Source organism: Leuciscus leuciscus (genome assembly GCF_965113295.1).
Source record: "Leuciscus leuciscus genome assembly, chromosome: 11".
Taxonomy (NCBI): Eukaryota; Metazoa; Chordata; class Actinopteri; order Cypriniformes; family Leuciscidae; genus Leuciscus; species Leuciscus leuciscus.
This window is the reverse complement of record NC_138735.1, coordinates 916,492-930,253: the sequence shown is the minus strand read 5'-3', so window position 1 is coordinate 930,253 and position 13,762 is coordinate 916,492. Positions and strand designations below refer to the sequence as shown.

Below are 13,762 nucleotides of genomic sequence, written 5' to 3'. Positions count from 1 at the left end.
ACAGTCACAGAGTTGTTGTGAAGCCACTCCTTCGTTATTTTAGCTGTGTGCTTAGGGTCATTGTCTTGTTGGAAGGTGAACCTTCGGCCCAGTCTGAGGTCCAGAGCACTCTGGAGAAGGTTTTCGTCCAGGATATCCCTGTACTTGGCCGCATTCATCTTTCCCTCGATTGCAACCAGTCGTCCTGTCCCTGCAGCTGAAAAACACCCCCACAGCATGATGCTGCCACCACCATGCCTCACTGTTGAGACTGTATTGGACAGGTGATGAGCAGTGCCTGGTTTTCTCCACACATACCGCTTAGAATTAAGGCCAAAAAGTTCTATCTTGGTCTCATCAGACCAGAGAATCTTATTTATCACCATCTTGGAGTCCTTCAGGTGTGCTTTCATGAGTCTTGCACTGAGGAGAGGCTTCCGTCGGGCCACTCTGCCATAAAGCCCCGACTGGTGGATGGCTGCAGTGATGGTTGACTTACTACAACTTTCTCCCATCTCTCGACTGCATCTCTGGAGCTCAGCCACAGTGATCTTTGGGTTCTTCTTTACCTCTCTCACCAAGGCTCTTCTCCCCCGATAGCTCAGTTTGGCCGGACCGCCAGCTCTAGGAAGGGTTCTGGTCGTCCCAAACGTCTTCCATTTAAGGATTATGGAGGCCACTGTGCTCTTAGGAACCTTAAGTGCAGCAGACATTTTTTTGTAACCTTGGCCAGATCTGTGCCTTGCCACAATTCTGTCTCTGAGCTCTTCAGGCAGTTCCTTTGACCTCATGATTCTCATTTGCTCTGACATGCACTGTGAGCTGTAAGGTCTTATATAGACATGTGTGTGGCTTTCCTAATCAAGTCCAATCAGTATAATCAAACACAGCTGGACTCAAATGAAGGTGTAGAACCATCTCAAGGATGATCAGAAGAAATGGACAGCACCTGAGTTAAATATATGAGTGTCACAGCGAAGGGTCTGAATACTTAGGACCATGTGATATTTCAGTTTTTCTTTTTTAATAAATGTGCAAAAATGTCAACAATTCTGTGTTTTTCTGTCAATATGGGGTGCTGTGTGTACAATAATGAGGGAAAAAAAAGAACTTAAATGATTTTAGCAAATGGCTGCAATATAACAAAGAGTGAAAATTTAAGGGGGTCTGAATACTTTCCGTACCCACTGTAACTCCTTCCTGACATGAACATGTACAGTAAAAGCATAACTCCTTCCTGACGTGCTTCTGGATGTGATGCTTCTCTCTGCTCCAGATGTTCCTCCTCCTCCAGTCATCCTTCAGCTCTGAAGAGAACGACTGAAGCAACACTTCACTGATATAACGTTTAGCTACTCTTTTGATTAGCAGAAACCGCGTATACAATAAGGTATAATCATAATCTCAGCTAGCCGTGGATTACTCCGCTTATACCACGCTCATTAGCAGAGCTGACAGCATGAAGCCGTTACTGATGTTTGCAGAACTAATGTTTGTTCATCAGTAGATCTGGCATTCTGTCCACTTTTAATCAGACACAGAAGTGCGGAAGAATGCATTTACTTGAATTAATTATCGATCAGGAGAGAGAGAGATGTGAGTGTGTGTGTGTGTGTGTGTGTGTGTGAATTATCTGCATCTGTCCAGCGTCTCTCTACTAATAATGAATCTGTGAGTTTAATTACTTCAAAAACAGCGACATTACTCAGAAATATAATGTAGTGATTCAGTAGCGAGGTTTATTAATTAATATCGACGTTGATGAGTTTCTCTGTGTGTGTGTGTGTGTGTGTGTGTGTGTGTGTTTCAGTGACAGCAGCGCATTAATATTGAACGGTGATTCTGACTGGAACTACTTAATGTGCATTTAATGTGTTCAGTCATTAAAATATAGTTTTTGAACTCCTCTCTCATCTCATTTTTGGGAGTCCTGTATTTTTACTCATTCCTTTGAAATACTTTTCATAAAATATAGAAGTGATAAAACTTAAAATAATAATAATAATACAAATAAAGAAGGTTTTACAAATAAATACAAAAACTTATTTTAAAAGTATTATTATACTTAAAATCACACTTTACATTATTAATATTATTACGCTTCGCTTTTTCTGAATTAAATAAACAGTGATTATTGTTTGGAGAAAAAAATTAAATAAATAAAGTAAATAAATATATAAAGTAAGTAAGTAAATAACTAAATAAATAAATACACACACACACACACACACACACACAGGAAGGGACAGAAATGAACCAGAAACAGGCGTCTAAAGTCTCCACATGTGTTTTATTCACACCATCTCTATCCACTATGTTAGCAAGAACATGATCTTCACTCTATGATCCTATGCAGTTCTTCTGTACACACTAGAAAAAGTCGATACATAATGCTTTAGAAATGAAGCGCGGCGTGTGTAACGCACACACACACATCTCAGCTCCTGCGTTTTTTTTCTTCTTTTGTTATTTTTTGGAAAAGAAACAGTACAAGGCATTTCTATACAGCTGAGGAGGCGTTGAAGGACAGAGTGACATCAGTAAAGCACTTGTAATTCATACAGAACAAAAAAACAAAAGAGAAAATAACAAAACCAAATAATGGTTTAAAGGAGGAATATACTGTTCGGACAAGAGTACAGTAACACAATGACAGGTACCAGCGACATAAACGGCATTTATTTCAAAAGAAGTCACTTATATACACTGAGGTATGAACACATTGGTCTTCGGAGAAGGAGAGGTATTTTTTTCTCAGGAGTTTTTGACCTTTCTAAAACTTGTTATTGTAATTTTTTATGTTTTTTTTCTTTCTTTTTTTTTAAAAAGCAAGTGATGCAAACATTAGAAATACGTCCCATGCAGTGCATCGTTCTAAGTGGAATAAAAAAAACTAAATATAGTCAAACGTAGGCACCAAATAAAACACGATAAAGCTTTCCACTTCCGTCCCCAGGTGAAATGCACCATGGGTAAAACTCTTCTGCCCTTAAACGACCCACAGTTCTCCAGGGCTTTTGGTGCTGCCGGGCCACCGTCCCTCATGGGTCTGTCTCACAGTGTCCGTATAAGAGCATAGCTGTGTAATTAAACTGTAGAATCATGACGAGTGCTCGCGAAGAGCTTGAGGTCTGTGTGAACAAATACATTTGCATAAATGAGTAAAAGACCCGTGTGTTTTCATCACACCTCCTTAAAAATGCCTGACATTTAGTGAAATTATGCGAATAGCCGCGCTATTAACATTCACGTCTGTCAGGTTTGGGTGAGACGCGGCCTCGACTGGATCGTGCTTGTGTTAATTAGTGAAGAACTGACACATTTTGTGCATAATAGTGTGAAACTGCATCATGTACAGAATCACAGGCTCGTTAATGAAAAGCCACAGGTTTTCTGGGTCGTTTAAGGGCACATGATCATCTTTCAAGCGTCTGGCTACTGGAAATACAGCCGCTGTCAATCAAACCTCTGCAACGAGAGCCGCTGTCAATCAAACCTCTTCAACAAGAGCTCAGACTCGACCAGTGTTGCCAGACGTACGATAATTTTGACCTCTGTACGATCAATAATGAAAAAAGTCCCATAATGTACGATAATTTCAGAATTGTGAGACACTTCAAATGATGGTGGTTGGTCCAAAAAAAAAAAGTTGTTGGTCAATAAATAGCTGTATTCTGTACGTCTGAATCATGTACGATCATTTTCTTCCAAATACGATAGTTTTGAGCTTCTGTTACGACACTTGGACATTTCCAATCTGGCAACACTGGACTGGACTTCACCACCTCGCTCCGGATCCGACATGGAGAACTGGAGCTACACTGATCAGGAACGCCTCGCTCTGGATCCGACATGGAGAGCTGGAGCTACACTGATCGGGAACGCCTCGCTCCCGGATCCGACATGGAGAGCTGGAGCTACACTGATCGGGAACACCTCGCTCCCGGATCCGACATGGAGAGCTGGAGCTACACTGATCAGGAACGCCTCGCTCTGGATCTGACATGGAGAGCTGGAGCTACACTGATCGGGAATGCCTCGCTCCCGGATCCGACATGGAGAGCTGGAGCTACACTGATCAGGAACGCCTCGCTCTGGATCTGACATGGAGAGCTGGAGCTACACTGATCGGGAACACCTCGCTCCCGGATCCGACATGGAGAGCTGGAGCTACACTGATCAGGAACGCCTCGCTCTGGATCTGACATGGAGAGCTGGAGCTACACTGATCGGGAACACCTCGCTCCCGGATCCGACATGGAGAGCTGGAGCTACACTGATTGGGAATGCCTCGTTCCTGTATCCGACATGGAGAACAGGAGCTACACTGATCGGGAACACCTCGCTCCCGGATCCGACATGGAGAGCTGGAGCTACACTGATCTAGAGCGAGGCGCTCCCGGATCCGACATGGAGAACTGGAGCTACACTGATCTAAAACGAGGCACTCCCGGATCCGACATGGAGAGTTGGAGCTACACTGATCAGGAGTGAGGCGCTCCGGATCCGACATGGAGAACAGAAGCTACACTGATCAGGAGCGAGGCGCTCCGGATCCGACATGGAGAACAGGAGCTACACTGATTAGGAGCGAGGCGCTCCGGATCCGACATGGAGAACAGGAGCTACACTGATCAGGAGCGAGGCGCTCCCGGACCCGACATGAGGAGCTGGAACTACACTGATCGGGAGCGAGGCGTTCCCGGATCCGACATGGAGAACAGCAGCTACACTGATCAGGAGCGAGGCGCTCCCGGATCCGACATGGAGAACAGAAGCTACACTGATTAGGAGCGAGGCGCTCCGGATCCGACATGGAGAACAGCAGCTACACTGATCAGGAGCGAGGCGCTCCCGGATCCGACATGGAGAACAGCAGCTACACTCATCAGGAGCGAGGCTCTCCGGGTCCGACATGGAGAGCTGGAACTACACTGATCGGGAGCGAGGCGCTGGAGGTTTAGAGCCGAGTCCTGCATGTCTCTAAAGAAACCCCTGGATGGAGATGTGTGTGAATCTGAAATCAAATGCTGGTGATTTAAGATGTGAAAGCCCACATACGAGAGTAGAACGCTTCAGCCGATGATGAAGATGATCACAGGTTGTTCCAAACCACTGAAAACTGAAAGAGATATTTTGGAGAATGTGCTGGCTGCTCTTTTCCATTCACAGTGAACGGCTGAAACTGAGTCTAATCACTCCGATTAAACACTGGATCAAATATGATTCCTTCGCAGAACTATCGCTGCTTCTTGGAATCGTTTCAAGGTTTGTGTTCTCGAACATCCAGAACACATTAAAGTTTCTGTCTTCAGTTAGAACGGTGTGTGTTAGCGGCCGCTAAGTTAATAACTATATCTTTATCTGGACAATAACTTTATTCTAGATCTGCTGTAAAGCCTAAACAATCTCTGTTACTGTAATCTCCTATTATCACTGTAAAGCTGCTGTGAAACGGTCTATACTGTTAAAGCGCTGTATAGATGAAGGAGACTCGACTTCTCCAAGCCAAGTCTGGGTTTGTTGATTTCCAGTGCTAACACACATTTGGGTTACACTTTATTTTAAGGTGTCGTCGTTACAGTGTAATTATACATTTAAGTACTGAGTAATATTCATTTACAACATGTACTTTGGATTAGGGTTTGGTTGAGGGTTAGTTGCATGTAATTATGCAGAATTTACTGTTATTACTATGGTAAGTACATGTAACATATGTAACAAGGACACTGTAAAATAAAGTGTTGGAGTTGTAATATCGTACACGAGTCGTGCGACGCTTTTACAGTCCCGTTCTTGAAAGCTACAATCTTAGATCATTTAAATTGCATGTAAAGATGAAGCTTCAGCAATACTCCCTGGATTAATCTTACAGGTTTGGAACGGCATGAGATCATTTTCATTTTTGGTTGAACTATTCCTTTAAATTTGTTGAAGCCAGATTACCTCGCGTTCCCTCAGACGAGCCCGGATCTTTCCCTTTGAGCTCTTTTCCTCCGACTACTGTCTCTATCTGCTTTTTTGAGTTTAATTTACACTTCTTCCTTCCAGATTTTCTGTTAACAAACTGTACACCAGCCTGACAGATATACATACATATTTATATACATTTACACATCTATAGACACTACCTCCACACACACACATTTTGCATTTCAATGTGTAGCAGGAGTCATTCATTCATTCATTCAGTCATTCGTTCATTCATTAATTCACTGAATTCAACACACATTAATACTCTACTGTCCATCCAAACGACCGACACGGTTTCCTCACACTAATGCCATCTCCAACAAGTTCTAAAACTCAGCAGAACTGGGATTATTTAAAATACACAGACTGTATAAATCAATTGGGTTAAAAGGAAAGGAGGAACGAGTCGTATTTCTTTCCCTTCAGCATTCCCAGCCGGCGGCGTCACACTGCACAGAGACAGAGTCTGGAGAGCGTGATCGGCTCGACGTGAGAGGCTAGCGTGTGGAGACTCGAGATGCATAGCAGCGACGTCTGGCCATCAGAGGAGAGGAAACCCTATAGCCTGAGCAAACAACATGCTAAACACGCAGTTATTGCTGAACACATCCACATATTTTCATTAAAAAAAGAATATTCCAGGTCCAATGCGAGTTACACTCAATCGACGGCTTCTGAGTCATTACCACACAGATTAATATCTCCTTTTCTTTTAGAAACTCGTGACAGTGAGACACTACCGGTGGAAATGAATGAAGCCAATCCATCGTTAAAGGCAATGAAGCGTTCACGTGCAGGTTCAGTTTAATAAGCAGAAACCCTGAGTCATAAACACTTCAGCATAATACTTTTGCACATTATTAAATCACCTGTTTTTGTTTTTAAAGTCCTGATAAATGGTTTTCTTGCATCGCTGGGTTATTGGCTTACATGCAAACCCATAAATAAACTGATTTTGGTAGTTATCAGCGTATTGGTGTGTGTGTGTAAACATGCTCAATATGTGTGTTTACACGATGTTAGAGTGGGAATATTAATAAAATATGACTATTTCTGTGTAAAGTTATATCCAATGCCATGACAATGTAACCTAAAATAACCATTTACAACTCAAATAATACAGATGAACAAATATAAATGCATTATAAATTTTTGCTTTTAAATCCTCAAAACATTCACTTCCATTTCAAGTGCCTCATTTTAACATCCATTTTTGCTTTAATTAAAGAAAACAATAGAAAAATCTATCTTTGTTTTATGGTAATCAACGTTATCTCATCGATTGAGCTTAACCTGCATTGAATCTGTGATATTCCTTTCCTGAAGGGTTTCTAATCTGACTATAAAGATCACTGAAAGGTCACCGGCGACGTTTGTCCATTAGAAAAAGTGTCTAAAGTATAGATGCACATCATAAAAAGAAACTCTGAAGTTACGTACATGCTTAAATAAGCAGCAGAAACCGATACCTTGAGAAAGTAAAGTCGACAGAAGCTCGTTGAGCGTGCCGTTCTTCATCTGTGAGCGCAGCTCTGGGAAACAGCACGATCTGATATCTCTACACGGCAACGCTTGTTTGGGTGGCGGTTCACACAACTGCTACATTTATGTATTGGGTTACACACAGTACTGATCCTACCACGCTATTACAGTCAGCTCCAACGCACACAAACACGAACAACCTCCACATAATCGATTGGTCCCTTAAGGCTTGCTCAAAAGAGTTTTAAAGCAGTCCTTGATATTTTTTCTCATTGACATTCTATTAAAAAAAGTTGCCAAAAAATGTTGGAAAACCTATGGCTTAGTAAATATCCATTTGCTATATTAATGTCCCTCGCCGTCTCCGCGCTCCGAGAAAGAAACGATCATGTTTTCACTGGGCAACTTTCAGTTTCGCGATTTTGTCGCAGTATTTTTGCTTTCGATGTTGTCCACTTGCTGTATGTTTTCTTCAGTCCATTTAACTCGTGGTTAGTTTCCTCCGACCGAAGGCGGCCCGTCCGACGCTTCAGATTCCCAGTGTGAAAACACACATTGCTCCATAAAACAAGCTGTAACATGAAGAGGTCTGGGTTGTTGTTACATCCCTCAGTGCTGCATCAATGAAGACGATAAAGAGGCAGAAGATGAAGCATGGCACCAGCTAATTGGAGTGTGGCGGCCCACTCTTCCTCGTTGTGCATAAGAGACGTTCCCGAAGAAAGCCGGACTCGATGCGCTCAGACCGACGGCCGATCACACCATGAGGGAGAGTTGGTTGGTTCGAAGCAGTGGCACTTTCTGGTAACACCTGGCTTGGAAGGCATGGTTGTCATCGAAGTTGTTGTAGCAGAGCAGTAAAAAATATAAAGTAGATACGTTTCATCTATATTGCATATGTCGCAGCATGTTCGCCAAGACTGAATGAGGTCGTGCCCAGTTTTGTTTTTGCAAAAACAGAACCAAAAAAACAACAGTTAGACTGACCTGAAGAACTGCAGTGATGAGCGGAAACTAAACACGAGGTCATTTCTCTCGAAGACAGAGAAAACAAACCAAAAACTTCAAATCAACCCGGCCACTGAACAAAAACCGTATAAATAATTAAAGAATCCTTCTTAGGTAGCACTTTCGTTGGAGTATCTGTTGAGAATGAGACCCCAGAACATCAACGGCACCGGCTGGACACGCGTGTGTGTGGGTTATTTCATCATGAAGTCCGTGTTTTATTCCCACGTCGAAGTCCAGGCGGGATTTAAGACCGAGGCAAAGGATGCAGAAACGAACCGACACTTCATTGAAAGTGCTGGTGTCCTCTCTGGAGACAGAGGTGATGCAGTAATACAGGATAATGGTGTGGTGGTGATGACAGGTGTGTGATCAGTGTAATGGTCTACATCTTGATGCCCTCCTGCTGGCTGAGCTGAGATAAGGTCTTCTTGATGCGCAGGGCGGTGAGGCGAGCGGCTCCGTTCGCGTACCAGCATTCCCTCATGATCTTGGCCATCACACGCAGAGCCTGCACAACCAGAGACAGGGAAAACACATGAGAAATCAAGCATCACCTTTACAATGGGCAGGAGCTTTATCGGGGGCTCGTACGGGATTCAGTTTCTCAGGGGTGGATTCTTTATAAGACTGAAGGTCACATTAAAACTATCCTGGAAAGCTTTTTTTATCATGCATTCATCATTTACTTTAGTTACTTTTCAAATGTGTCCTGAATAGATTTTATTGTTTTACCCTCGTCCCAAATCCAGACTATTAAAAGAAACATCACAAAACCATGAATTAAAACTATAATCATAATAATAACATTGTGATGTACAGTAGGGATGCACGATATATCGGCCACTAGGGGTGTAATGATACCCTCATGTCACGATTCGATACATATCACGATACTGAACTCATGATACAATATTATTGCGATACTCTAAGACATATGTCTTAAATGTTATGTAAAATGTAAATTAGGTGTGAATGAATACGCTTGGACTTGGTGCTGGAAACCCAAATGCACAGGACAATAAAGACACCAGAATAAAAATATAAATGATTCTGAAGCTGAAAATACAGAATTATTTTAGATGAATATGCTTGCACTCGTTCACTGACTAGATATATTTTAAATAATGTCGGCCACTTATTACTGGTAACATCAGACATTTGGCATTATCAGGACCCACAAATATTCCCCCATTGCATCATTATACATTATATTCAACATTATATCTAGTAGTTTAATGTAGTACTGACACGAAAACTCTGTAAATGTACATTTTATCACAGTAATTTTTCAGTTTGGGTGAACTATCTATGAATCATTTTGTCACTATCCACGATACATATTTTTGTATTGCCATATATTGTTACACCCCTATCGGCCACCATATCGGTATCAGCTATGTTATAAAGTAAATAGCATGTTTGCAAAATAGTTTTTTTTGTATCATTTCCAATCAAGCTGTGATTTATACAAAATGTTGTTTCCATTACTGTCATTACAGAATGCTATTAAACAATACAGTACGATGTGGTAAAAATTGCGAATATCTATTCCTTTAAAAAATACACTGTTGCACATTGTTAAAAAATACATTTTAAAAAACTATTCAGAATGTGAAAAGTGTTTTAAGACTTTACTTTCTCTTTACTTTCTAGAAAAAAACACAGAAAATCAGGGCCCATTAAAAGTTTAAGGTGTTTAGCTCATGAGAAACAGATTCAGTGACGTGTGTCCAGACAAATTTCAAAGTACTTTAATATGTAGTTTCTATTGTAATGTTGAATTCACTTCAGCAGTGTCAAATCAGTGTTTTCGTCCTACTGTGAAGCTCATGCCATCTGAGAAACGCTAGAATAGGCCTACATACAAATACGCCCCTTTAGACATTTATTTGCACATCGTCTGCCAGTGACTTCAGCAGAAATCCTCTAAGTGCACTTGGTGAATTGAAGCTTCACCGCATTTACTCATCGCTGGGAAATGTATTACTTACAAATTAGACCAAGCAAGTAAAAGAGCAAATAGCTGCAGTTTTATACTCGGCACACAGTTACCAGCGTATGAAGTACCAAACCACCTCCGAAGAGATCTGAGCTCTCGCAGGGGTAATCACTGACACCCACATTCGCTCTCAGGGGGAACGTTTTACACAGAATGCAAATCACATCATTTCTGTTTCTGCTTTAGACTGTCGAGATAGAGCCATTTATGCACAAAACCATAATTTATTTCATTTAGCTGCTCACCAAATCAAAACAACTGCACAGTTATGGAAGGTCACCCGCCTTGAGGAGGAAGACACAGCTTTAAGCATGCATTACTGAGTCCGCTTACATGATGAAAGTGCAAATTTAGCTTCTTGAAGAGGTTATTAACAACAGACCTGCTTTGAATTTGCTTGTTATTGAGGTCAGGTCATCTAACAGCCTGGAACAGACGGAGTTTTAACAAGCTTGTTACAAGACTTTCGACTAATGCAACACAAAGACATCAACTGGATATTTAACGAGTTTTTACACAAATGAGACTCTTTTAGTTTAGTTTGATCTTTTAGTTGACGTTGCAGATCAAAATTTTTTTTTTAAATGATGTTTCAATGTTATTAAGTAGAATTAAAACTTTGCTTTATGTACTTTATGATCACTGATGACAAACACCCGCTGAGAATCTTAAAGAGTTTTGGTCAAATGTGACTTGTTTGCATTTATTTAAAGGCAGACGATGAAAATATTCAGTTGAATGTTGCAGAAACATTTGAATGCCCTTTAAACATTAATAACTAGGACTGACATCCATCAATCTTTTTTAGACAAACGTGACTTTTTTGCCTCTATTTGGTGGCAGGTGAAAATAAATGTCCTTAACATTGCTGTAATTGCTGCTTAAATGTTAATTATATGTATAATTAACACGGCTTGCTGTATGTACTTAATGACGCCCCAACAGTTAATTTTAGCCTCTTTTGTTGGACCCAAGCCATCAAACCCCTTATAAGGATAAGTCGCATCTTGTCTATCCTGATACAGTCTCAGGCTTTACGCTGCACTGGGGAACAAAACATTTCCTAAAGACACAAACCTCCTGTTCATGTTCAGGCTAACCAGTAAACCAGAGCAGAATGCAGAAATACCATCTGCTTAAAACGCTAGGCCAAACATTAGATGTGATTCGTGATGCAGCGGAGTTACGCTAGAAACGCACGCTAAACACACGCTAGAAACGCCTAGAAACACACGCTAGAAACGCCTAGAAACACACGCCTAGAAACGCACGCTAGAAACACACGCTAGAAACGCCTAGAAACACACGCTAGAAACACACGCTAGAAACGCACGCTAGAAACACACGCTAGAAACACACGCTAGAAACACACACTAGAAACACACACTAGAAACACACGCTAGAAACACACGCTAGAAACACACGCTAGAAGCGCCTAGAAACGCACGCTAGAAACACACGCTAGAAACACACGCTAGAAACACACGTTAGAAACGCCTAGAAACGCCTAGAAACACACGCTAGAAACACACGCTAGAAACGCCTACTAGAAACGCACGCTAGAAACGCACGCTAGAACCGCACGCTAGAAACGCATGCTAGAAACGCACGCTAGAAACGCACGCTAGGAACACATGCTAGAAACACACGCTAGAAACGCACGCTAGAAACGCACGCTAGAAACACACGCTAGAAACACACGCTAGAAACATGCTAGAAACACACGCTAGAAACACACGCTAGAAACGCCTAGAAACGCACACTAGAAACGCACGCTAGAAACACACGCTAGAAACACACGCTAGAAACACACGCTAGAAACGCCTAGAAACGCACGCTAGAAACACACGCTAGAAACACACGCTAGAAACGCCTAGAAACGCACGCTAGAAACACACGCTACAAACACACGCTAGAAACATGCTAGAAACACACGCTAGAAACGCACGCTAGAAACACACGCTAGAAACACACGCTAGAAACGCCTAGAAACACACGCTAGAAACGCACGCTAAAAACGCACGCTAGATCGCACGCTAGAAACACACGCTAGAAACACACGCTAGAAACACACGCTAGAAACGCCTAGAAACACACGCTAGAAACACACGCTAGAAACACACGCTAGAAACGCCTAGAAACGCACACTAGAAACACACGCTAGAAACACACGCCTAGAAACACACGCTAGAAACACACGCCTAGAAACACATGCTAGAAACACACGCTAGAAACACACGCCTAGAAACGCACACTAGAAACACACGCTAGAAACGCACACTAGAAACGCACGCTAGAAACACATGCTAGAAACGCACGCTAGAAACGCACGCTAGAAACGCACGCTAGAAACACACGCTAGAAACACACGCTAGAAACACACGCTAGAAACGCACGCTAGAAACACACGCTAGAAACACACGCTAGAAACACACGCTAGAAACGCACACTAGAAACACACACCTAGAAACACACGCTAGAAACGCCTAGAAACACACGCTAGAAACACACGCTAGAAACGCACACTAGAAACACACGCTAGAAACACACGGCTAGAAACGCCTAGAAACGCACGCTAGAAACACACGCTAGAAACGCACGCTAGAAACACACGCTAGAAACGCACGCTAGAAACGCACGCTAGAAACGCACGCTAGAAACACACGCTAGAAACGCACACTAGAAACACACGCTAGAAACACACGCTAGAAACACAAGCTAGAAACACACGCTAGAAACGCCTAGAAACGCACACTAGAAACACACGCTAGAAACACACGCCTAGAAACACACGCTAGAAACACACGCCTAGAAACACATGCTAGAAACACACGCCTAGAAACGCACACTAGAAACACACGCTAGAAACGCACACTAGAAACGCACGCTAGAAACACATGCTAGAAACGCACGCTAGAAACGCACGCTAGAAACGCACGCTAGAAACACACGCTAGAAACACACGCTAGAAACGCACGCTAGAAACGCACGCTAGAAACACACGCTAGAAACGCACGCTAGAAACGCACACTAGAAACACACACCTAGAAACACACGCTAGAAACACACGGCTAGAAACGCCTAGAAACACACGCTAGAAACACACGCTAGAAACGCACACTAGAAACACACGCTAGAAACACACGGCTAGAAACGCCTAGAAACGCACGCTAGAAACACACGCTAGAAACACACGCTAGAAACACACGGCTAGAAACGCCTAGAAACACACGCTAGAAACACACGCTAGAAACGCACACTAGAAACACACGCTAGAAACACACGGCTAGAAACGCCTAGAAACGCACGCTAGAAACA

The 13,762-nt window shown here is 42.4% G+C and overlaps 1 protein-coding gene across 6 annotated transcripts in view; it reads right to left on the bottom strand.

Moving 5' to 3' along the window:
* Window positions 1-2,250: 2,250 nt before the first annotated feature.
* Window positions 2,251-13,762, bottom strand: part of tgfbr1b (transforming growth factor, beta receptor 1 b) — an 87,874-nt gene continuing 76,362 nt past the window's right edge. For 2 of the 6 annotated variants that reach the window (XM_082184551.1, XM_082184552.1), the window contains one exon: window positions 2,251-8,953. In XM_082184551.1, the coding sequence (XP_082040677.1) occupies window positions 8,828-8,953 (126 nt within the window). In that variant the 3' untranslated portion in view covers window positions 2,251-8,827. The remainder of the gene's footprint in view (window positions 8,954-13,762) is intronic. The other 4 variants (XR_014210039.1, XR_014210040.1, XR_014210041.1 and 1 more) reach the window with 4 other exon arrangements.